Here is a 27,320-nt window from a genome sequence, read left to right on the forward strand (position 1 = left end):
ACGATAGACCCAGGAGAGTGGAACCTCCATCAAGACCTGTTCCATCAAATCAGCCTCAGATTCGGCCTACCAATCCTGGATCTCTTCGCGACCAATGCGAACGCCCAACTCCCTCGCTTCTTTTCCAGATTTCCATCCCCGGGAGCGGAAGCAATCAATGCCCTCCGGAGTCCATGGCCTCCAGGCCTACTCTACGCATTTCCTCCAATTCCAATTCTCCCGGACGTGATTCACAAGGTCCTCACCGAGAGGGCCCGAGTAATCTTAATCGCCCCTCATTGGCCCCGCCGGCCCTGGTTCGCGGATCTCCAACAGCTGTCCGTCCAGGACCCTTGGCGACTCCCCGTTTCGGGGGATATGCTGCGGCAGGGGGCCTCATTCCATCCAGACCCGGAGTGGTTCCACCTCACCGCCTGGCTGTTATCAGGAGAGACTTAGAACTGCGTGGTCATGACCCCGATTCAGTGGAGGTCATTTTAAAGGCCAGAAGGGGTTCGACCAATCGAATCTACGACCACACGTGGTCCAAGTTTCACCAGTGGTGTCTACAGGAAGGTCTCTCTCCTCTGTGCATCCCCATACACAGAATCATTTCCTTCCTTCTGCAAGGCTTCCATAAAGGACTTTCCACCAGCACCCTCCGGCGTCATCTGGCAGCTATTTCATCTGTCCTAGGGGGTCCCCGCAGACAGCCTCTCCGATCCTTCCCTGAAGTTCAGGAATTCCTCAAGGGCATAGCCAACCTCAGACCGTCCAAGGTCCACAGGTATCCATCCTGGGATTTGCCACGGGTTCTCCATTCCCTCACGCAGGCACCATACGAACCCCTTAAATCGGCGTCCCTCAGGTACCTATCCTTTAAGGTAGCATTCCTGGTGGCTATTACCTCTGCACGACGCATTTCGGAGTTGGCTGCCCTCTCAATCAGGCAGGACCTTTGTCAATTTCATCAGGACAAGGTAGTCTTGCGACTGGACCCCACCTTCTTACCCAAGGTCAGTTCCATGTTCCACAGGACTCAGGATATTGTCCTACCATCTTTCTGCCTCCAACGAGACCATCCCTTGGCAATTAGATGGCACACCCTGGATCTTATTAGAGCGCTGAGAATCTATATCCAACGCACTGGACCCTTTCGGAGGTCAGAAGCACTGTTTATAGCCTATCACCCCAGAGTCATGGGTGCCAAGGTGTCTTCAACAGTAATAGGCCGTTGGATCAGAGGGACTATATCTAAGGCCTATGAATCGGCCTCCCTCTCAGTCCCAAGGAACATCACAGCGCATTCCACCAGGAGCGCAGCCACCTCGGCCGCTTGGGCGACTCAAGCCCCGTTGGAGGAGGTCTGCAAAGCAGCCACTTGGGCCTCGCCAAATTCCTTCATCAGGCACTACAAGATTGATGCTTACGCTTCAGCGGACGCTGCCTTCGGCAGAAGGGTACTCCAATCCGTTATCTCACACGATAGCAATCTAACCCCTCCCTAGGGACCATCTATTGGGTATGTCCCATGTGACTGCTGGACCCGCTCCTTCAGTACGGAGAATAGGCGTTGATTGCTTACCTGAACGCCTCTTCTCGTACGGTGAGCGGGTACAGCAGTCACTTCCCGCCCTTGTATGTGTCTTCTTTACCTTCTATAATCCTTTTTCCTCTAACAATAAGAGTTGAACACTACAGAGCTTCACAGCTGAGCCTAGTCTATGGATTCGCGAATTCTGGGGAAGGGGCGGATCCGGCAAGCTTTTTTAACACTAGGCTCAGTTCCACCGGATTGGACATGAGCAACCCATGTGACTGCTGTACCCGCTCACCGTACGAGAAGAGGCGTTCAGGTAAGCAATCAACGCCTATTCTGCAGACCTGGGGGGTGGGGGGGAATGGTTTCACTCACCACTTGCACAAATGGACCTTTACACTTGCACAATCCAGATTCCAAGGGGACGCAGCCCTGGAGTTGGGCACTCTTGCTACAGTGGTTTTATTGTTGGGCAGGTAACAGGAGATTTTGTTTCTGAATCTGCCTTTGGGCCGTTCCCTCTTAACTCAAGCTACTACTGCACAGGGTGATTGTATGAGGAACAAGTAGATCTTAGATATAAATACATATCAAATTAAAAGAATGCTCCTGCTATTCCTATTATTTAATGTGTAACATAAACCATCCTTTAGAATTCTGCCTCCGACTTCGTGTCTTTCTATTTTTGTATGACTTAAATGCAACTAGCACTTTCCGGACTCTGCTCCATTAATCTTGTCCTTTTTGCCCTGTTGGCACTAGGATACAAGGGACCTACATATTTTCTCAAGCTGTTGTTTTAATGTGGCTTAATAGGTGAAAAATATCTATGTGAATGTCCCAATGCTGTAAGTTGGATTAAATCATCTTGAGACATCTTTCCCCGTCATAGAACAGTATAGTCTTGAAAGGCAGTGGAAATTAGGCAATCATTCTCCCCAAACTGAACTGCTTTGTAGTCAGGGCTTGACAATCACTGATCCGCTAAATTCAGTCATTTTTATTGTATTATTTTGCCCATTGTCTTGTCAGTACTTCAGTGAATTAAGGGCAAGTTTGATAAACAGCCAGCCTTCTGAAAAGCAAGAGTTCCTTCATCAGTGCTTTAGAAACCTAATGGAAGGAGTCGAGCAAAACCTACTGGTAAAGAACAGAGACAGGTGAGACAAACAGATATCTAAAGGTAAAATGATAAAATTTAACATGCATTAACTTTCATTTTGGAGGGTTATGCAACATAACGTTAAAAGCTATAAATTCAGGTATGCTTTATTATTTATTGCATATGTATTCTGCACTTTCTTGGAAAGCTTAAGGTGCTGTCTTGCGGTTTGGGGGAGGTGGAGGGGTGAGGATTTCACCTACTTTGTTCCACAGAAGAAATGCTGTGTTGTTGCTTAGCCTGGGAAAGAGCTGCCTAAAGCCATACCAGGGAGCTTCAAGGACAACTGGGAAATATTTCCTCAAGAGCAGAGCTGTCAAGACCTGCAAGCCAAATCCGAGCTGCAGGGCGTTTAGGTCTGGCCCACAGTGCCATCCTGGAAACAGCCTACTGGCTCGTGGTGCCTCTGCCAGTGAAAAAGTAGTTCAAGAAGGCTGCACACGGCCTTCCTGGGCTCCATTGTCGCTGGCAGAGGGCTGCAGGACTTTGAATTGGCCATGCTCATCCCCATCACGCCCACTCACCCCCCTGAGGTCAAACACAATCCTCAGGCAGCCCTCAGTGAAATCAAATTTGATACCCCTGCTCAAGAGGATATATATTTCTATATTGCTGTTTCTAAAATGGGGTCTAGGCCTATTTAAAACACCTTTATCATTCTTAAAACAATGGTAAAACAATAGAAATGAATTCATGAATGGCATGGGGAAATGTCTTCAACATCTACCGATAGTCCTTGACTGACAACTGTAATTAAGCCTAGAGTTATAGTAATAGGTTATTGCAGTTGTAAGTCATCATATGACTGGACTCTATTTTTCAGCATTTTTTAAATTTTTATTTATTTATCACATTTCTAGGGCGCCCTTCTCCAGGGGACTCAGGGCGGCTTACAGCATAAAATCAATACAAAATTATAGATAAAATTATACACTCTGCCCTAAAATCCAAGACTTAAAAATTCCCAATGTTAAGCCCATTCACCCAAACTTATCCAATCCCAATCATACTAGATGTCAGTGCTCAACAGCTCCAATTTTTGTGGCAGTCATTAAGCAAATCCATTAACCTAATGGGTGGATGTTGCCAGAAGCCAAAGGCAAACTCCAAAGCTGGCAACAAACCCCTCACAAATCATGGTAACATAATTCAGAATGCTGCAAACAGCCATATAGGTCCACAGTCGCAAGTTGACATTCTGAAAAATGTAGCAAAGCCTCCTCTGAAAAACTTGGTGATTGAAACAGGTCTTGGATAGTGAAAGAAATCAGGCAGGTATTTTCTGAAGCCTATAAAGAAATCAGGCAGGTATTTTCTGAAGCCTATAAAGAAACCAAAGCCATGACCTGCTTAGGTAAATTGTTGTCAGTCATTGAAGGTGCTTCAGTATGGATTCATATGGGCATAATCAGACCTAGACCAGCTTCATCTTCTGAACCATATAACATGAGACTGCAAATACATAAACATCAGTGAAGTAGATAAGCATTCTGTATTCAGGGAAGGATATAGTTGATATATTAGCCGAATCTGGAAGTAAGTATTCCTGCCTTAACTCTGCTGTCATGTTTCGAGTCAGTGAGACTCGAAATCGAAGTTTGAGACCCTGTAAAAAATTTTCTCTGCATTTCTGAAACTTGAAATTTCATGACTTTTCATCATTTCAGTGGTTCTCTCCATGATAATTTTTTGGGGGTGGGGGGGCTTAGTTTTTGCTGGGCAAAAAAAGTCACACTTGTACTGTTTTCAAGTCTGTGTGATTCGAACCATAAATTCTCTATTTTAAGTGCTTATATTTGGTCAATTTGAAAACTTATTTCCCTTGGAAACTAGGTTGAACATTTCTGCACACAATGAAATGAAAATTGAAATAAAAAAATAATGCTTATTGGTTTATTTTGCTCATAAAAGCCCGTGCCCCCTTTTTTGTGATTTTTTTTTCAATTTAAAGAATTTATAAAGAATTTTCGGTTCGAGTCAAACAGACTCGAAAACAGTACAAGTGTATAGTGGTTTTGAACAGCGCAGCAGGGTTAAAGTCACCAGGATTCCTGTAATGACTCCCGGAGCCGGAATGGGACAACTCACCACATCCAAATCAACATGGCCGGCTTTCTGCAAGACAACTCCCCATAGGACAACTTACCACAGGAAAATTCAACAAATACAAAAGCTAAATTAATTTCAACAGAACCATGTTCAATAATAATAAAATAAAGAAAATCAATCCCAAAATAACAAGAGTTACAATAATTTCAATGGAAACATGGTCACCAATAATAAAACTGAATGAAACAATTAATACAACATTGAATTGTCCTGTGTAAAATTATCCTGCAGCAAGTTGGCCTCAGCAAATTATCTTAGAACCTCCAGTAGCACTCTGAAACTATATACCATATCCTTTATAAAGGAATGCAACTATTTAAAATAAGTGGCTTTTCCAATTTCTCAATTCCGGTATTCGTCCACCTGTAAGATCTCTATCACTATCTCATTTCATTGGTCCAGTCACTTTACCTAGAGCACTGGTTCCCAACCTTTTTATGGCCATGCTCCATCTAAGTACAGTAATCCCTTGCTACTTCGTGGTTCATCTTTCGCAGATTCGCTACTTCATGGGTTTTTTCAAAGGGGGCTTATGGCCGCTATATCGTGGATAATGAAGGAAAATCCAGGAAAATTGTGAAAGATGAATATCCAAAATATTCACGGCAATTGCTGTGCCCCCCCCCCTCCATTCCCGGCAGAGGCCTTGCACCTTAGAACGCTGGGGCAGGGACGGTTTGTGTGTGTGGGGGGGGAAACTGCAGCAGCGGTTTCTTTCAGCCCGCGCGTCACAGGGAAGGTTCGGCTTGTCTTGTCCTCCAGTTTGTGGATGTTTCTCAACTCTCTGAAGATTGTCCACTGCTGCCCAACTACAGGAAAGCCGCTACCACCACTGCTGACCGCTGAGAGAAGCCAGTCTCTCTCAGCGGTCAGCAGCAGTGGGTTGTTAACAATACAGGGAGGGTTTTAAAAATCCAAATCCTTGTTAAATACATAAAAAAATATCTTTCCTCTACTTAGTGGAAATTCATTTCTCACAGGTGGTCTCAGAACGCATCTCCCATGAAAAACGAGGGATCACTCACTGTATCTCTAAAATCCTGTTCTGTCCCCTGCCCATGACATACAATTCTTACTATTCAAAAAGTGAACTCCTACTCACAGAGAGGAAGCCTAAAGGGCCATTAACTTGGTTTAAACAAGGTTCCAATTGTCCCTGTTAAAAATCAAATTGCCCCCCTGTCGGGCTAAGGCCCAACATTCGGAACCACTGACCTAGAGACTTCATTCAGACTATGGACATATCCTTTTATTCTACATGACATGCATATGGGGAAAATATTATATTTTTAAAAAGCAAACCCCATGTGATTTCCCATTCTTTCATATTGCATATTGTTATTCTGAGTCCTCAACACTTTTCTGTAAAGCAGCTTCCCAGAAATTATGTGACCTATTTTTGTTGTTCCCATATTTTAATGCAAGTGATAACATCGAAAAGATTAACCACATTGGCACTCAGCAGGTAATGTAAGACGTCACTTATGAGTGATCATCCAGAAGTAACTCTTTTTTTGACAAGCAATGTTACTTTGCTAAAATATTTCATTCTCTTTCAAAGTTAAGTTCCCCCAGTCTAGAGCCCTGTGGAAGAACAGCTGAATAATCTGTGGCCATTGAACATAGTACCTCATGAAAGTGGTAGCTCAAAACATCTGGAGACCATCTAGGTATTCATACCTGCCATAGAGGTGGTACAGTTATTGCCTGGCACTAATGGCACTAACATTAAATAGCTGAAAATGTGTTTCCAACGGTATAATAGAGGGTTGATAGCACCAAAGTCTACTTTTTAGTTACGGAGAGAAAATGTATTAAATACGTAAAGAGCAATCATATGGATCCAATTGAATCAGTTTAATTTTTAATCTAGGCGTCAGCAAAGATAAGCATATACCCACAAGAAAGCACATTCTCTCATAACCCTTTTCCGTTCTCTCAATCTGAGGAATAGAAAGAAAATGTTTCAACCTTATTACAGTGATCCCCCGGTTATTGCGTCCCAGACCATTGCGAACAGGGTAATTTGCGATTTTTCAACCCGGAAGTCAAAACACCATCTGCGCATGCGTGCCCTTTTTTCTATGGGCACGCATGCGTAGATGGCGCCCGGCAGATCAGCTGCTGGGCGGCTTCCCTGGGTCTTCCCCCTCTTGCTGGCGGGAGGGCGAGCAGCGGGCATCAGCAAGGAGTTTCCCCACCGCCCACGCAAACTCCTCGCTGCCGCCCACCCTTCGCCCGCCCACACCGTTCATTCTCGCCGCTTTGGAGCTGAGTCCTGAAGCGAATTCGCTTCAGGACTCAGCTCCAAAGCGGGGAGAGCGAGCGCAGACAAGCCGTTCGCTGGCGCTAGCTCTCGCCGCTTTGGAGCTGAGTCCTGAAGCGAATTCGCTTCAGGACTCAGCTCGAAAGCGGCGAGAGCGAGCGCCAGCGAACGGCTTGTCCGCCGCCTGCCTGCCCGCTAGCGAGGAGCCGAAGATTGGGGGCGGCGCGGCTGTTTTAAAACGTCGCCACCGGCATGGGGGGCTTGCCAGCACCCCCCGGACCCCCAACCCGGGTTTGGGGGGCTGCTAGGAAGCCCCCCATGCCGGCGGCGACATTTTAAAACAGCCGCGCCACCCCCAATCTTCGGCTCCTCGCTAGCGCTGCGGAAGTTAAAAACACCATCTGCACATGCGCAGATGGTGTTTTTACTTCCGCAGCGCTACTTCGCGAAAACCCGCTCGTTGCGGGGGGTCCTGGAACGGAACCCTCGCAACGAGCGGGGGATCACTGTATATCACCAGAAAATTTTGTTTTATACTATGCTTTTAGTTTGAGAGGCCTTGTCCTGGGAAATAGAATAAAAATATAAATAACATATATTATTTTTAAAAATAAATAAATAAAACCCTTTTGAAACAAAAAATATAACTCAACCCATGATGCTAAGGGTGTTCAGGGAACAATGGGATGACTTTGGCTGGTGTGAAAAAATGGTGTGCCAGTATAAGTAACTGGTAATTTCTGGTCCTTTTATAATAGATGCCAAAAAAAGACATTCGTACCTCTGTTTTTGAGGAATCAGATTATATTATTTTAACCGATTTTACAGGAAAGATATTTTACATGTTACTCTTTGATTCACAGGTTCACCCAGAATATGTCCATCTTCCGCAGAGATATGGCTGAAACCTTGCGTTGTGAGGGTGCATCAGAATCAATCAGTACAGAAATGATGAGCTGATACAGAGCTGGAAATGTGTTTAATAATAATGAACAAACTTTGAAGTTGGGCATCATTCTATATTTTGATTTTCATAGAAAATATTTTTTAAAAATTGCCTTTTTGTATCTTGGGCATAAATGTAGGGATTCGTAACACTGGTAACAATTTAAACCATGTTGCACTTCCTTATTGAGATTTCTAACTCTTTTTCTTAGTTACATGGTGCAGAAATATAAATTAACCAAAGAACAAAATAATATATGTATTTCTCCCCTTTGAAACTGCAGCTGTTGAGATTTTCATATCCAAAATCCAATTAATGCAGTTTTTCAAAAATTATTTGAAGGGCAGTGATGATATCATCAAGCCTTCGGAATGACTGGAAGCCTAATTTTGCAATTAGATGACTACGTGTACCCCCTTGTCTTTTTTTTTAAAATGTTCATCTTAAATACATTGTCAATAAGAAAAATATAAACAGGAAAAAAATTCTTGGCCTAAATAAAAGTGAATGTGCTGAAATTGGGGCTTTATAAAACTTAGAAATGGGAATATGTTCTTTAGTAGACTATTAAAAAAATATTGTTTCACATGCGTGCATCTCAGGTGTTTCATTCTCGGGAAAATGTGTTTTAAAATGGTAAAACAGTGTATGAGTAAGTTGTAAATCATTTGCTACTGTAAACAGCCACCCAATAAGCACGTAACACTCTTAGTCCACTAAAATATTTTATTTGTATGCCATAATATGTATTTTTGTATGTTAAGCCCTACTTTAGGGAGAAAACAAGTAGAACAACTCTCATTTTGTAATTTAAGAGCTGTGGTATTAATTACTAATGAAATGCCCATATGGCATGAAAGTGTGATGGCAAAAAAAGAATTTTAGGGACTGGCATCAATAGTTTAATTTCAAAAGCTGGATTAACACTATTCCTGTAGAGTGTTTTGTAGAGCCTATTCACATCAGTAACGAAGCAGTTTGGAAAACAAGAGAAACAGTTTATGGAATGGTACAGTAATGAGCTATACATTGTGTGGCAAGCAGTGCAACTTCCTTTCAGTCATTTAATTAAATTACTATCACAGGCAGCCTATTTTAAGTAGAAACTCCACTTTTCCACATGTTCTTGTATGAAAGATGAATTGCCCTCTAGTAATTTATGCTGGAGGTTTTTTTCCATTATTTCAAGGAGATCGCACATATTCTTTGAGAGGGTCATTTTTCTTTTCACCTGAGAAATTAGCCTGAAGTAGCCAGTTCTTATGAAAACATTCCTTCATATGGAATGTTTTCTACTAATAGATATTATTGGAGTCTCTAGATTTGATGAATTTGCCTGTAGCATCGCTTTGCATTTTAAGAAAGTAGCCTTTTTAGATCTTATTTTATATCTCGGGGAATCACTTTGCATTTTAAGAAATGTTCCTTTAATTCCACTAATTTGTGCTTAAGAAGTACTACAATCTGCAAAGTGGCATGGTTTCATGTTCTGATTTTAGGTTATGCTGGACTTTACAATAACCTTAGCAGGTCAGTATAGTAATTTTAATTCAGCCTTGAATTTGACTTCGACATCAAGTGGTGTTCCAAAATTTTGCTTTTCTTCCTTGGTAATAAATTACATTTAATTTTGCATACATAAAATACTTAGAGCTAAAATAATTAGGTGTCTTGCACCCCTCTTGAAAGAATTAGAGAGGTTAGAAGGGAGCAAGCAAATGAGCTGTTGCTTTGTTTATCCAGCAAAGCATTTCATGCAGTCAAAAACCTTAAGCACTATTGTGCATCAACAAGCACTGAGCAGAGCTGACAGTATGGACTAGAAATAGGAAGAAGCCTATTTCTAATCCACATTGCAAGAAGAATCAAGCGAGATTTCTGTTAATTCTTCAGTGCAGTGGATGCATATAGGTTGATAATTGGAAATACGTTGTATGCGAGACCTGTTCATTTGCTTCTACACAATTTGGTAGTGTGTAGTCAGTCTTTTATAAGAGAACTGTCTAAAAGAAATGATGTTTTTTACTGGTCAAGTTTGTGGTAGAGCGAGCATAAAGATTATAGATATGTTATAGGCACGGAAGGTTTATTTTGAGGTCTTTTATTTGCCTGGCATTTGGGCTGCTATGTTATATTTTAACTGGTTTGCTTTCTGCGCAGCTCTAGTTTTCCTGTGCTGGTTTCAGGCTTTGCTGCATTTAATTGATTGCTTAATTGTTTGTTTACGTTGGTTTGATTTGACAGTTTTTATTTGTACTTTTATTGTACACTGCTGTCAGAGCTGTTAGCTATGGAGTTACTAATGTTTATGTTTATTTAGATTTGTATGCCGCCCCTCTCCGCAGATAATATATCTTAGACGTTACAAAATAATGTCCCTGAAGGATAAAGAAAGGAGAGGAAGTAGAAAGGTAGGAGGAGAAGAGATAGAAGGGGGAGAGGATGGAGAAAGAAGGGGGAGAGAGTCAAAGAAAGTAGATAGGAGAGAAGAGGAAGGGAAAGGAAGGTTGAGTGAAAAGAGGATGGAAGTTCAGACTGACAGATACGGAGAGTAACAATCTATATTGAAGCCAAAGCGGGGTATTTTTGATGAATTTTTATTTTGCTTTGTTTATGGTGATGTAACTCTTTGATGTATGGAGGAGGAAAATAAAAACCTTTAAAAAAAGAAAAGAAAAGAATGTCCCTAAATATAGTCAATTGAGAAACAAAGCCATTAATAAAATGGGTACCGGTAATGTTGTTTTTATTTGGCTATAGGATAAAGCAGAGGAGCTTTATACTGATGGGAGTTTTGACAAAAACTGTGGCCAAACTATTATTATTATTATTTATTAGATCTGTATGCCGCTCTTCTTCAAAGACTTGTTTGTCCCCTGCGCAATAGCCACAAACGTCCAATTTCCAGCAACGGTTTTAAATAATTAAAATTGGAGGTGGGGAGTTTCTTATCATTGACTTATATTCGTTGTTTTTCATAGGATCGGACATAGCATGCTTTACATTCTGAACTCTTAGTCATTTAGATCGGGAGTATCCCAACTTGGCAACTTTTAAGACTTTTGGACCAATTCCCAGGATTCCCCAGCCAGCCATGCTGGGAGTTGAAGCCCACAAGTCTTAAAAATTGCCAGGGTTTGGACACCCTGATGATATAGATTCACACTCCCTCTTGAGACCTTTACAACTTGCTGGCAGCGTGACGTAATACTGTATGAAAATAGCCTCTTTTGAGCTTAAACTGTGTTACAAGTTGTGTTTTGTGATACACTAATTTCTGAGGTGCAAGCCCATATTCTGCCCAACGAGTCTACGGAGAGGGGCAGCATACAAATCCAATAAATAAACTCTTAGTTTCAGGGTACAAGTTCCCCAAATCAAAGATATTTTTCCGTTCTGCTCCTCTAATCACCTCTAGCTGTAATGCAAAGCCATTCCCTCATGAATCTTCATTGGCTTCAAACATTTTTTTAATATTATAAAATACAAAATATAAAAGTAAATAGAAGAACATTAAGGAAAGAGTGGAAAGAGGAAGGCGAAACCTAATCTGTAAAAGTCAAAGTTACATTCTTTTCCACGTCAAGCACGAAGCTCAGAAGCAGTTTCCACGTGGAGACAAAAGTACTTATATTCTTTTCTTTAATCAGAGCCATTTCAGCCAACTCCATCAACTTCTCTCACGAATCTTCATTGGAAAGACTGAAATGGGAAGGAATGGGGCTTCTAACTTCTAATTCCTTCGTTACCAGAAGAAAATGCTCTGAATATTCACAAATCGGTGAACACAACCTTTTGTTGCTTTAAGTTCTGGATTTAATTATTTCCTCTTTTAATGTTATTTGCTCCCTTAAGGCAAGAATGGAGAACTATGGGCCTTTTATGACTAGTGGACTTCAATTCCCAAAATTCTGGAAGTTGAAGTCCACAAATCCTAAAGAGTTCATAGTTCTCCACCTCTGTCCTAATGCATTGGAATCCATTCAAGAGATTCACAAAACAGATTCCAAGTAACAGTTCATGTGAAATTTGGTAGCCATATTTTGAAGTTCCTCTCCTCGTATTGCAAATTATGAGAATGAAATAGAATGAAATATGTCTTTAGAGATGGAAATGAGTGTCAGTCTCCTTCCCCTTAGCGAATGAATTGATTCTAGAAAGCACTCTTTCCAATATCATCTATCCATGATGGCGAACCTATGGCACGTGTGCCACAGGTGGCATGCAGAAGCATACCAGAGGGTACGTGATGTGTTGCCCTATGCCAGCTCCAGCACGCATGTGTGTGCTGGCCATATGATTTTTGGCCTTCTGAAGGGTGTGGGGAGGCCATTTTTTTAAGGGTGTGGGGAAGCTTCAGGAAAGTCTCTGGAGCCTGTGTATGGCAAAAGCCAGACCCAATGGGCCTATCGAAAGTTCAGAAATGAACTTCTGGTAGGCCCGTTGGGTCTGTTTTTTGCCCTCTCCAGACTTCATAAGGCTTTCCTGAAGCCTGCGGAGGGCAAAAAATGGCCCAACAGGCCTACTGGAAGTTTAGAGGCTTAGTCATATGTATCCTTTTGGCATCCAAAAAAAAAAGAAAGGTTTGCCATCACTGTCATATATCTTCCATAGCCATGAGCTAGACTGGGTATAATGAAGGGAAAATAATTGTAATGGGGAATTATTGTAAAAGGTAGTAAGTATTGGGTTGTAGTAGTTTCCTCTGATTAGAGCATCGCAGAACTTAAATTGAAACAGTAAAATTAACAAATTGGGATTTTGAGTTAGAGAAAAGATACTGTTCGTCCCACTAAACACCTTAGAGCAACAGGATGAAATCAGACATAAGCCACAAAGAGAAATAACAAGAATCTTTTGTTTTGTAGCCCAGGGAATACAGTATTACTTGCCTGTCAAGAAAGGAGAATAGCTGCCTTGGGGGAGGGGGGGGGGATTCACATTAATATAGTCTGCTTGCATAACAGCGTTTCAGAGGAATTCAGCTCTAGGTCCATATTCAGTTGTTGTATCTTCAACTTGTTAATGTTTCATTGTGGTATGTGTTTATGGTGACAGCAAACCTTTCAAACTATCCAGAAATGCCATGCTTCCTTGCCATATTAAAAAATAATGGTGCTGTAGATTTTATGTATCTTAGTTTAGATTGCTGTTAAGAGCAGCGCTTTGATGATACCCTTCTCAAGGTTTACAGAAAAGTGTAATAAAATATGTAAGTTACATTTCTACAAACTCAAGGCCCATCATATATTTATAAGTGTGAGATCTGAACAGTATCACGATAAATAAACTCTAATGGATATCTGCACCATCCACTCTAATGCAATTTGCCCAACAAAAGTGTTTGAAACAGAGCTCTATTTACTAGAGGAGAAAAATATGGCAAGAGAAAATGTCATATGAAATACAGTACAAAGGAAAAGGGGAACACAGAAATAAGTTAGCGTGCTGATGGGCAACTGTTCTTTAATAGAACTGTAGATCGATAAATTTTGTTATTGAGATGCTTGATAGGATGAACTAAATTTCAAATTGGCTTTTTTTAAAAGAACCTACTGACAAAGCTTGCTACTCTTGATGCTACACCGTGTCTTAATACGGAGCTGCTAGTTATTTCTAACAAGTAGCAAACCTATGCGGCACCATTGTCCACCTCTAGCCTAAATAATGTTCTACTGATTGACCTTTCACTGGTCCTGAAACTGGCCATTCTGATTGCTAATATAGACAACATTTGCGGCAAGACAAGTGAAAACCACGGCCAAGGGACACTTTCAGTTTGAAAAAGAATTTACCTATCAGGTCCTCGCTTGCTCTTCCTTATTTTTGCAACTATTAAACTTCAAGCAGAAAGCAGCTCATACAGGTGATGGACACTTAGTCCAGTAGGAGAGGTCTATCAATCACTATCTTGGAGCTTCATTGGAGGTCCACAAATCAATGGGAAAGCCATCGGTCTGGAAGGGATGGAAATAGTAGACATCAGCACAATCTGATAGAGAGAAAAACATAGCAGACCTTCTCACTTCCAACCTCTCTATTAAATATGCAAGTCATATATCTTCCTGGCTCAGCCCAACTGGACATACATGTCCTTGTGTTATGTCTGGTTCTGTCCGTGGTCTCTGCTCTGTCATCTGCTTCCCAAGTGGGTACCTGTATGGTGGTAATTCTTTACAATGTCACTTTCGTTGTCACGTGTGTCTTTCTTGCTTAATATTGCTTTATCTCCCTTTATCTCTGATAGCAAGATGGGTAGACACTCCTCTCACTGATTTTCAGCAGAGTAATGAGCGAGCCAGATACACATATCTTGCTTCCCACTGTTTCCTACTATTTCTGATTAAACTCAGTGGCTTCTGTTCACTGAAAACATGCCAAAATACCACATAATTGGGAAAATCAACTTGTGCTCTGTGGGGCTGCACTTTTTACAGTAAGAGTCTTGCAGCAGGTTATCATTTGCTTTCCTTTACAATACCAGGGAAAGTGTCACCTTTAGTCTTTAGTGTTTACTACCGTCCCTGTCTTGCTGTTCTATTGTCTTAATTTACCTGTATCTACTTTGCTTATGTTTATACCAACACCGGCTATCTTGTACATGTTTTTGACAAACAAATAAAATAAATTGAATTCAGGCCATTCACTAAGCTACTGATAGAAATAAGGATGGGCAATTGAAGGTTGTATGCATACCTCTGAAGGAAAGGAAGAGCCATAGAAAGCAGACATGATTGCAAGATGGACCAAATTAAAAATGCCAATGAAGCCATCCCCCCCCCCCGAGATTTTGGAGTGACTGAGTTTAAAAGGGGGAGGGGGTGGATTTAACTGGTTTTCCAAAAGGGCAAGTAACTGCAGCAATATTTGGCAATCATGGGCCGCAAGGTAAAGGTTGTAGGAGCATATTATCCTGGATCTATGGACAATCGGGTGGGGGATGGGTTGTTCACCTATCCCTCCTATATGTTATAAAGTGGTAGCATGTTTCCTGCATCAGGAGGTGGTTAGGTCCTATAATCCTTTTATGATTTGATGACAGCGGATGAAATCAATTGGTACCTATTTCATTCACAATGAATGATGCCCGACCATTTTCCCTTATGCTGTGAATTGGAAGACATTCTTCATTTCCCTAGTAATGCTATCCATCTTGCTGAGTCCTCTTTGCTTTGTTGCAACTCTTCAGAAAGTTCAGAGTAATGTAATATCAATTAATGTTCCATTATTATAAAACGTTACCTGTCTCTTTAAAAGGTTTTCAGGGTCTTGTTTTCACTAGATCATTTTCCATCTCACCTCACCATTTCTCTCTCTCCATTCCTCCCTCTCTCCTTCGCCCCCTCTCTCAACAGATATAATGGGCTATGTGCATTCAGCTGAAATGTTATACTGTTGATTAGTATTTATAGCTGGCTTGATAATTATGCTAAGGAAAAGAGGAATATATTGCACTGGAACCAGGAGAAAAGGCAGATGCCACCAGAATCTGAACTGAAAGTTGGCATTGGAGGAAGCTGTAGTGCTTTGTACTGTAATTCTAGAAACAGAATTTTTAAAAGATTCTGGAAAAACATAACATTTTAATCTGAAAGACTGCAAACTATATGGTGGTGATCTTGGATAATTTATGCACAACTTAGTTGTCCCCCATTGTCATTTAAACACGTTGTCACTTGCAAAAAGCAACCCCACTACACAGACACAGGAAAGTAGCTTGCACCTTTGATCTGACCAAAGGGCATCAAAATGACCTGTGGCCTCTGCACAATGGGGTGGGGAGAATGGTCCCACATAATAGATGATTCCATTTCAGCATAGGTACAACCATCTATTTTAATAAACCCAAGTTTGTGCTGAATTAAAAGTCTGAAGGTGGGTGGAGAGTTGACTAAGCAAGAAATGAAGTTGATTCATCTTCTAACAGTTTATATAGTCATAATCTGAACAAAGTATGCAGAAAATATCCATAATTCATGATGCCTTGTTAAATTTGTAATACTGGAGACAAGCATGGAGATCATGTGCATCTTTGATAAAAAGCAGTAACATTAAATTTATGTTAACAACTATATGAATTTCACACCAGAAGATGTATTATTTATTTACCATATTTAGAAACCACCCATCTTGCTCACAGAGCAACTCTGGCAATGACAGGACAAGCCTAAATCGTGTAGGTTCCAACTTTGAAATTGTTTATCAACTGCAAAATGACCTTAATGCTAACCAATAGAGATAATTTTTTTCTTAGAATGAATTGCATTTTGAGATAAAAATAGTTTTATCATTTTGGATGCTTTTTTTTTTTGCATACACAGATCATTTAAGGACTTTATTTAATTAATTAATCAATCTGGACTACCCATCTCATAGAATGACTCTGCTCGTTGGGGGTGTACAATTAAAAGCCATATACATACTGTATTCTGGAAGGAGGGAAGATGTCATGCAAACAACTATCTAGAATTCAAGCTAACCACTTTATTATATTCTGCCTATAATACAGTCTGGGAGCCTGGTCTAGCACATCCTTTGCCACTGTTTTTCCCCTGCAAGAGACATTTAAAATGAGCTTGCCAGTCCCAACCCAGGGATGAGTCTCAAAATAAGCAGTTAGTAAGAGAATTGTCTTACATTAACTTATCAAGTTCCCTTTTAAAGTTATTGAAGTTCTTGTGTAGTTAATTCGCAGGTTCATAGATGGAAATGAATATTTTATCAATCACTACTACAATGCATCAAGAAAAACGGAAGATCCAACAAATCACAGCCTCATTTGATATTGCTGCATCCTTTACATTCATCAATCCCAAAAGAGCAAAACTATTAAATGCAGCACTCTTATAAACAACAAAACAAAAGACAACACATACCTACACACAAGACGAACACCTTTGATGGACTCAAACTGGTAAGAAGAAGAAAACAGTAACAAGTTACACGTATAGGCCATTCTGATCAGGAGAATGAATAATGCAACCTGCAAAACCAAGTGTACCAAGTGTACTATATATGATGTACCAACTAAATACTTAATAATCCAGCAGCACACAAAATTAGCTGAGTAGGAATTCTGTTCAGACAACAGTGTTGTAACCTAGAACTCCAGTAAGCAGAAAGAGATAATCTATACAACATTTCCAGTGGAATAGATACTCACTTGACAATTCTGTTTGAAGAAAGCTACATTAAGGCTGGGATGAGAGTAATAAAATTCTATCAAAACATTCCTGGGAATTAAAGAACATGGTATAAGTTCCATTAGTTTTTCTACAATTTCATTTATATACATAGCAAGGAGAGTAGCAAATGTTAAAATGATGCAATGAGTCCTTTGGGTTTAAATCATAGAAAGCATATCTCATTGCTCCTCTATGTAAAGTAATCAGTTAACTTTCTTCTGATAAGTAGAAACTAAGATAGAAAAGAGCAAATTAGCAGAATATTTTTTTCTGCTAGAATTTGCCAATTCTCAAGATCAAATATTGCTTCCTTCACTTCGTTTATAAATGGGCACAGTAAATTCACATCTTCCACCTCACTTTGCTATATGAAAACCAGGTCTTAGAAAACAAGAAGAAATGTACTACTGAAATAAAACATTCAGAAGCCAAAAATATACAAAATATATCAATTGCAGGTGGAATGTGTTGATTTACTATCACACCAATGCAAAAAGATTCTGGAATAGCAATGACAAATTTGAGAGCAAGTTGATGATAAATGAAGAAGGATGGTCCCTAATTAAACCTATAAGACCCATGCCTGAATTCTCCTCTTTTAGACAACAGCAGCAATAGCTTTTGGGCTTACATACCCCTACATAGTGTTACATAGCATTCTTTGGGCTGTTTACAATGTAGAAGCATTATCTGCATATTGCCCCCAGCAATCTTAGGTTCTCATTTTACCAATCTCGGAAGGGTGGAAGGCTTAGTCAACCTTGAGCCTTGCCAGGATTGAACCCCAGGCTGTGGACAGAGTTTGCCTGAAATACTGCACTGAACCACTAAACCACCAGAGCTCTTTTAAATGCAGTACATTGAATTCTTCTAGTTGAACTCAAAGAGAATATGTAAAGATTTACTCCATTGTTCTGGCTCCAGTCAGCTTCTCTGATTTCTTTCAAAGGGTATTGTGCTCTTCTCCATCCTTACGCTGTCATAAAACAATACTGGTATAACACTTTGCTGCCTTACCACTAATCCTTACATTGCATCTGTTACATCTATTCCCAGTCACAGCTCCATGATTTCTAAATAGAAGTCTAGAAATACACAGGTGTTAAAATCAGGGGGAACATGAATTGAAAAGGAAAACATTCCCATCCCTTCACCCAAGCAATGGAGAATGTATTGAGAGATGGATTTTTTTTTTCAGAATCACAGCTTCTGTTTCATTAAACTATGCACAACTCCAGAGTTGGATTTAGATTCACTTTCCTCCCACTTGTGCAGAGCAGGATCAAATCCTTGTGGAGGTTAGACTCTAGACAGGTCCTGATGGACGAAAACTGCTGAATACTAGAAATGGATAGCTAGATATCCTTCCACTAAAAATGGCTAATCTTTGATTTATGAAACTTCAATAAATGAATCATTATAAGCCTCCAAAGACACATGAAGAACATTGAGAAATGGAGATGGTAGCAGAAGAAAGTGTAGGCCTTCAGGAGATCATGTCCATTGATAAAAGCCATATTTGGCTGCTTAAGCTTTGGCTATTCAACATCTGAGATGGGACAGCATGTCACCCACTGCACTCTTCTATGTGCATATGATCGTGTCAATTAGCTTATGGATATAAAATAGACTAACACAACTTATGCCCACAACCTATGCCCATTCAACCTCCTTCAGCCTCAAGTTTCCTGAGATCTTGTTCGTTCTAACAATAGAGGTGGCCTGAACCTATTTCTGTCTCATCACAGACACTTTCCCTAGGGTACATCAGGCAGCAGTGGGGATTCTTGTGTGCAAAATGGATATATATAAACTGCTCAAAAAAATAAAGGGAACACTTAAACAACACAATATAACTCCAAGTAAATCAAACTTCTGTGAAATCAAACACTGCTTAGGAAGCAACACTGACTGACAATCAATTTCACATGCTGTTGTGCACATTCAACTTTGTACAGAACAAAGTATTTAATGAGAATATTTCATTCATTCAGATCTAGGATGTGTTATTTGAGAGTTCCCTTTATTTTTTTGAGCAGAATATATGTGTGTGTGTGTGTGTGTGTGTGTGAAGAGGCAACAGCCAACATTTTAAAATTTGTTAAAAACTACTAAAATTAACTACGCTTTTGTTAGTGCTCTACTAACGTTGTCAGTGTTAAAATCCCCATTGAAGACAGATATATAATGCTTTTATATCTGCATTTATAAATATACTCAGAACTCGCATTTTTAGGACAATTCTTTATACACACACACAGACACACACACACACATCCACAATAAAAGGAATTATCTGTCTCCTGCCCTGCCCTTACGTCAGTTTTATTTTTCCAGAGATGTTTGCTAAATTAAATAATGCTGGATATGCTACACACATGGCTCTTAATATATTTTAAAAATGCATCCAGTACCAGAGGTGCTTCAATAGGTTCAGACTGTCTGTTTCCATCTGGTCTCCTCCCAGTAATACATGTATTCATCCCAAGCAATGTAGCAATTAGTGCCAACATTTTGTTCTCTACACTGCTGAACAGGAATCAGTAGATCCTATTGCAACCTTCCTTACTGCGTAACCACCAGAACTATGGACTTGAACTCCCAGAGGTCTCACAATAGCTATCCTGGCTGAAGTTAGTCCCAGTTGTGGGGGAAGAATGTCTATAGCAGTGCTTCCCAATCTTTTTATTGGCCATGCCCCACCTAAGCATTTCTAAAATCCTAAAAGCCCCCCCCCCAAAAAAATGACATATAATTCTTACTATTCAAAAGTTGATCTCCTAATCAGGAAGAAGCCTGCTATTAACTTGGTTTAAAAAAGGTTCCAATTGCCCCCATTAAAAATCAAATTGCCCCCCTGTGGGGCATGGTCTATAGAGATAGGATAGCACTGTTACATTTATTGCCCATGGCAGTAGTATAGTATTGGCTGTTACACACTATAATGTACACTTCTTCAACATGCTTAATCTAGTTAACTGTTGATCCTACAATCAAACCTCCTTATTGGTAAGTTCCGGCATTATCACATAGAGCCAGAAATTATTATTTTGGCAACATATTTGACTTTGTCCAAAAATTTCCTAGTATTGATTGAGTTCTTTATCAGGTAAATATGGGCAAGGTGTTAAAACATCATAGCCCCTTCCCATGTTCCCAGAATATGTTTACCCCTACATTGATCCAGTTAAGCTGGTTGTGGGAACGAGGCCAGTAAGTTGAATGAATTCCATCCATCCATCCAGGATAAACAAAATCCTATGTCTCTTCCCAGATGAAACCAAAGTGTTTTGAGTTCAATTAGAGAGTAATGGCTAATGCTGCATTAAAACGTGAGAGATTGTGATTTCTGGTCCTCGGTAGGCAGGACAGCCCAGCTAGGTCATTTTCAATCAACCAATCTACTTCTTAGATGAAGTTGTGGATCAAGTAAGAGACAGGAATGTTAATGTACAGTGCCTTGAGTTATACAACATAGCAGACTACTGTATATATCATTTTGTTTGTTTGTTTGTTTGAAAATAATTTCCATTAGTCAGCACTCATCATTTGTTTTTTACCCCCTCAGGCAGATACCACCAACTTTAGATGAATACATGAAAGCACTGAGTTGTCAACTTTCGAATAAGCCTTTAGACTGATTCCAACATTTATTTCAACCTCAGATGAAGAAGCTGTGATTCAGACTTGTTTCCTCCTTCAGAAGATCTCATCAACAATAATAAACTTACTATAACTTAGTGTTTTTCAACCTTAGCCATGTTAAAATGTGTGGACTTCAACTCCTAAAATTCTCCAGCCAGTATGTTGGCTGTAGAATTCTTAGAATTTAAGTTCACACATTTTGAAATGGCTAGTTAGTTGCTTGCTTGCTTGCTTGCTTGCCTGCCTGCCTGCCTGCCTGCCTGCCTGCCTGCCTGCCTACCTATCTATCTTTTTAAAATTATTATTGTTGTTGTTGTTGTTGTTGTTATTATTGTTGTTGTTGTTGTTATTATTATTATTATTATTATTATTATTATTATTATTATTATTATTATTATTATATTATGCCGCCCCTCTCCGGAGACTCAGGGCGGCTCACAACAATAAAACAGTACAAATCCAATAGTTAAGACATGTTAAAACCCTTGATATAAAACATAATTGCACTACCCATATAGACCATACATAAAGTGGAAACGGCCCAGGAGAGTCCATTTCCCCATGCCTGACAGCAGAGGTGGGTTTTAAGAAGTTTGCGAAAAGCAAGGAGGGTGGGGGCAATCCTAATCTCCGGGGGGAGTTGATTCCAGAGAGTCGGGGCCGCCAAATAGAAGGCTCTTCCTCTGGGTCCTGCCAGACGACATTGTTTCGTAGACAGGACCTGGAGAAGGCCAACTCTGTGGGACCTAAATGGTCGCTGGGATTCGTGCTGCAGAAGGCGGTCTCGGAGATATTCTGGTATGATGATGCCATGAAGGGCTTTATAGGTCATAACCCACACTTTGAATTGTGACCAGAAACTGATCGGCAACCAATGCAGACTGCGGAGTGTTGGTGTAACATGGGCATACCTAGGGAACCCCATGATTGCTCTCACAGCTGCATTCTGCAGGATCTGAAGTCTCCGAACACTCTTCAAAGGTAGCTCTATCTATCTATCTATCTATCTATCTATCTATCTATCTATCTATCTATCTATCTATCTATCTAGTCTGTCTGTCTGTCTGATTTTTATGCTGCCCAACTCCCTAGGGACTCTGTTTGAGAAGTTTGAGAAACACAACTATAACTCTCTCCTTCCTCCATCATCCTGTGGCCTTCATCTTACTCTTATTTAACCTTCTCCATCTTTGTTTTTACACAATATCAATTCTATCCCATTGTTTGCATAGGATGCTAATAAATTGCTTGTGTGAACTGGCCCTACATCTGAGAGGAAGACTGCAAATTGTGCATTACCTTAGTTCTGCTCTTGAGCCCAGTTGTAGAAATCATTATAATGAATCCTTTTAGGAGTTAGGTAGTCTTTGTTTTGCATGGGGAGGGGTGTTGTTGCTTTTAAGCCCATTCTTATTTACACAGCACTATATTATGTGAGAAATATAATAATTGCAGTCTGAGGGAGGCAAGGATTTACAGTGGGTCAAAAAGCACTGGCTCGGTCAGGTAGAACTGGTGGAGCCAAAAGGACCTAACCAGGAGACAGCCATTGTTTTCCTTTCTCCCTCCTGAATTTCCTCCAAATACTGGAGTAATATTCTCTTCCTTCCTCTCATCCCATTACTAGACCGATGGTCTCCTTCCCAGGAGAGGCCTTAGCAACCTCACAAGTTTCACCTTCCTTCCCAGTTTTGGGACCTTTTAAATTGTTAAGTTCAGGGTCATCTGGTTATGGCGTTGGGGGTGGGGCATGAAACCAACAAGGTGTCAAGCTCTGGTTCAGGGGAAGTTCTGTTTTCATCGTGCTGGGAGTCATTGGCAGCACTGAGGCGATGAGGCCTAATAAAGGAGGCCTCAAAAAACACTTTAGGCCGCGTTCCTTGCACCCGGAGCCAGGACGCTTGCTTGTTCAGACGCCTTCTGAAGGCTCCAAAAGCAACCCGAAATTAGTTTACTCGAGGAAGAATTCGGGGTCGCTCGGCACAGAGGCTTGCACGTTTTGTGAATCCTCACGGCCGTCGGCCTCGATCCGCTTGCGAGGGCGGGGACAGACTGGGCCCAGTTCCCGGCCACTCTTTCGGATCTCCTTCACAGGCCCGGAGCGCCTGGCTTCGCCCTTAAGCAGAAGCCCCGGCTTGGCTGAGGCCTTCTCTGCTTTTCCTCATGACCGATTCAGCCCCGTTGCCCCGCTCTGAAGCCGGCAAGGTTCCGAAACCTCGGCTCGGCCGAACCGCCGGAACGTTTCTCTCAGCTCCCGCTGCCCTTCGGGCTTTTGGAGATGGCGGAAGCGGTTGAGAAGAAGAAGGCTCATTGTCCCGCAGTAGCCTCCCTCGACCTCGGGGCCCGAAGAAACGGGTCGGAAGGGCCAGAACCGAAAGCAAGAGAAGCTCAGTAAGAATAGTAAGTACCCATCAGTCTGGTCTCCCTCCCATCTTTGGGCCTTTCTGTTATTCGACCCTGCTTTTAAAGAGTTTCTTTCTGAGGAGGCGTTGAGCGAGCTTGCATTATATTACGGAGTTTTCAAAACTCAGTAGGCAAGAAAGCCTGGTCGGGCAAGTCTCTCCTCACGCCTTTTTCAGCCATAGTTTTTACCCTCGAAGGGTTTCCTTGGGTCGTTTCGATTTGGCCTTGGAGAGGCACTTTGTCCAGCTGTGGCAGTGGGCTGAGGTGGAGGGAGAGACGGTTCCGTCCCAGAACAAAAGAAGGCAAAGGACAAGTTTCTATAGTAATAGCACCTTGGGTGCAATGGGTGCACCTGAACACCGCTGGTCAATTGCAAAAGGCAACTTTACTCAGAACAGCTGACACCCTCTGAGGATAACTTTAATATCATTAAGAAAGCACCATCTGCCTGTCCCAGGACTTTGGGAAGGACTCGGTAGGTGAATTAAAATACCAAATTCGGTCTAAACATATGGCTGATTGTGCGACCAACCATAATAATAATCTTTTACTTCATTAAAACATCAGAAAAGACAGCAAGCACTTTATAGTGCATTGATTCTTTCTTTCTCTTTCTCTCTCTTTCTTTTTCTTTCTTTCTCTCCTTCATTCCTCTTTCTTTCTTTCTCTTTCTGACTCCTCTCTTTTTCTTTTTTCTTTCTCTCTTTCTCTCTTTCTTTCTTCTTTCTTCCTTTCTCTCTCCTTTCTCTCTTTCTTTCTTTCATTCATTGCACCTATTCTTTCCCTCTTTCCCTCTTTCAAACCCGCATCTCTCCCTAACTAGAAGAACCTGGTAGAAGAAAACTTCTCAGGTGCAAATCAGCTGTTAAAGGCCTATGTTTACCATCCTGGAGAACACGCTAAATAAATAAAACAGAAACAAAAGCAAATCATTGAAAGATAATATCTAACCCCCTACCCACCTCCCTTAAAATACGACTTGATATAAATTATGTCTCGTTTAAAGGAATTAAACGGATTTCTTGGATTTAGAGGAAGGTAAAAAAAAGACCGGAGTACAAGCTAATAAGATTGTGGGTTGAGTGAGTGTATTTTACGCACGGGCCATTTTATACTATAGGGCTTCTCCATAAAATATTTCCAAACGTTTTTTTAATGAAAGAGATGGAAAACCATGGCAATAAATTCACCAGGTGGCAAACAGAAAATAATTATTTACTCGATGTGACCCGGTTAATTCCCAGGTTTATTATTCTCGGTAGCAAAAAATAGTACAAAAGAGCCGCACCGAAGGGGAGTGGGGGGGGGGGAGAGAAAGGTTGTATCAAAGTTATTAATTATAAAATATAATTAAAGTAAAAACGACCGAACGTCAACATATTAAACTTAAAAAGCTAATATTAAAATAGAGTTAATATTTAATAAGGAAAGCCCAGCCTTGCAAGGCGGCGTGTTGAGAAGTCTGCAGAAGTTAACTGTGTGAAGGCGGGCGAGAGAAAAATTCCCCCAAAGAAAAATGTATTGTTTATATGATTATCAAAGACTCCGTGATATATTATCCATTTCGCCCAAATCGTATAGATCTCTCTCCCTCTCTTTCTCTCTTTTTAAATATAGTAATAAAAACATACTAGCGTCTTTTAAAACCCACTATTACTTACCACCCCTTTTCATATTGTACTATCAGAGACACTTTGGAATTGGTTTAAAAGCCCATCATTCATTATTCAAAGCTCATCTTTGCATATTATCTTTTTTTTCTCCCTCCCCTCTCTGCCTCCCGAGCTCCGAGTCTGCCAGGCTCCCTGTGAAATCGTTCGCAAAATTGATAACAGCAGACGCACCCGCAATAAAAAAAGACCGCCTTGGGCAGCCCGGGCTGCCATTTATGCAGAGCGAGAGCCGCAATTTCCTCCGCACAAAAGCCACGAAAGCCTGCCCGAACTCAGGGATGGCAAAGCTTGATTTCTTGATTTACTTGGGCCTGCGCTCCCCCACCATCATCACCCCGTCTCCATCCCAATGCCCTCCGACTAAAGCGGGGGTGCCGGCCCCGAGGGGTTCCTGACTCCCTCCTAAAAAAACCCGGGGGGGTGTCTTCTCCCCTCCCCATCTCCTTCCCCCTCCCCCTTTGCGCATTTGGCCCTTTGGCCGGCGCTGGGACTCTGGAGCCGCCTTCCCCCGCGGAGCAGCTTGCTGGTCTCTTGGAAATCCAATTAGCTCCGCTCGGTAGGAAGCCCCAACTAATGCTCAGGCCGCCCCGACGCGCCGGGAGAAGCCAGCGGAGAGAATCCAATTAGCTCAGCCTCCCAGACGGCAGCCGCTTCCCAGAGGCCAGGCCAGGCGAAGCAGGTCTGCCCGCGGGCGAAGCCGAGGATTCAGCCCAGCCGGCGCGCCCACCCGACGGAGAAAAAGCGTGGCGGAGAAGGAGGAGTAGACGAAGCCCACCTGGGCAAGTGGGAAAGCTGGCGCTGGGCCACGGGACGGGGTCCTTCCTCGCGATCTTGGGTTTCTGGCCCGGTTGCTTCTGGACAGGTGGAGGAGGCCCACTTACCTGAGGGCGCCCGGTCGGGTTTCTAAACGAACGAACAAACAAACAAACAAACAAGCAAACAAAACCTTCTTTATGCAGCTGTTATTGAACTCCAATTCCCAGCATCCCCAGCTAGAAACGGCCAATGGTGAGCGAGGCTGGAAGTTGTAGTTGTAATTCAGCAAGCTCTGGAGGGCCATGGTCCCACCACCACCGCCCGATCTGGCCCTTCTCTCTCGGCCCATCTCTTGATTCTGTGTCCTTTTTCCTCTTTAGTTCCCTTGTGTTATTTGGGATATTGTACGCTCTTCCCGGCAGGGACCGGTAAATTGTCTTCCGTTAAAAACCTTGCATGGTTATCCGGAATGAATGATTCTCGAATACAACACATACATAGTTTTCATAGATAAGTATACTGTAGACACACACACACACGCACCACCCCCTCGATGGCACTGGAGGTTTTTATCGGGCACAATTAGGAGTAATAGCGATAGCATGTAGATTTATATACCGCTTGGTAGAGCTTTTACAGCCCTCTAAGCAGCTTACAGAATCAGCCTATTGCTCCCAACAATCTGGGTCCTCATTTTACCCGCCTCGGAAGGATGGAAGGCTGAGTCAAGCTTGAGCCTGTGGTGAGTAAAACTACTACTGTATACCCGCCCGCCCACCTGGAGCCATTCTTAACCATACTTCCACCCTACCCACTCACCCCAATCTGACTCTTTCTTTGGTTGCATTTTGGCTTCTTTTTTAAGAACTCTGGACAGGACCTATCACGAAGATTGAACTCTTGTTGGCTCGCTCAACTCTGTCCGGGTGAAGGCATTTCCCTGATGCGGATTTCCGAGTCTGGGTGTCTCACCATACGGGGAGAGGATGGGTATGGAGGAGAGAGAGAGAGGAGGAGGAGGAGGGGGAGGAAGGGAGAGAGAGAGAGGGAGGGGGGGGAGGGAAAGATAGGAGGGAAGAAGAGAGAGAGAGAGATGTGCACAGCGCTGTCCAGGGTGCTTATCTATACGAGGTGCTTCTGTGCTGGATCTGAAGGCGTTTCCGACAGACTAGAGGCCCAACAGTTTTTTTCTCTTCATCCCTCCAACCCCCCCCCCCCCTCTTCACACACATATACATATTACAAACCCACAAATGCCGTATACTGAAAAAGCGGGAGCGATTGTGTTCGTGGGTGCCTGTATACACGTGCACGAGGTGGAAACATCGGAAAGTCCAAAGATGCTCCTTTGTCCAGAAAGGATCCAGGGGGATAGTTTGCTTGGATTTGGGATCGTGTCCCTTTTTGCGGGAGCGCATCCTTTTTCCCTCCCGCGGGATCCGGGCCTCTCTGAAAGAGCAGCCGGGCTCCAGGGGAAAGTGGCCCAGACGCCGCTCTCTTTTCCTCCCTCCCTTGACGAGAGCCAAAGCCGGCTTGCAGAGCGACCCACTATTTCCTCCGGATCGGGCCCCGTCTCGTTCCTTTGCCTCTCCCCCCCCACTCCACCTCCCCCCACTCCCCAGGCCCGCTCGGCCCTTTGGCTACTCCAAAAGAGGT

General features: G+C 42.1%; 1 protein-coding gene across 1 annotated transcript in view; it reads left to right on the forward strand.

Annotated features, from left to right (window-relative positions):
- RANBP17 (RAN binding protein 17) overlaps positions 1 to 8,590 on the forward strand; it is a 264,626-nt gene extending 256,036 nt beyond the window's left edge. The window contains exons 27-28 of the mRNA XM_070732698.1: positions 2,552 to 2,679; positions 7,920 to 8,590. Coding sequence (XP_070588799.1) covers positions 2,552 to 2,679; positions 7,920 to 8,016 — 225 coding nt within the window. The 3' untranslated portion in view covers positions 8,017 to 8,590. The remainder of the gene's footprint in view (positions 1 to 2,551; positions 2,680 to 7,919) is intronic.
- Positions 8,591 to 27,320: the final 18,730 nt, after the last annotated feature.

Source organism: Erythrolamprus reginae, chromosome 1 (assembly GCF_031021105.1).
Source record: "Erythrolamprus reginae isolate rEryReg1 chromosome 1, rEryReg1.hap1, whole genome shotgun sequence".
Lineage (NCBI taxonomy): Eukaryota > Metazoa > Chordata > Lepidosauria > Squamata > Dipsadidae > Erythrolamprus > Erythrolamprus reginae.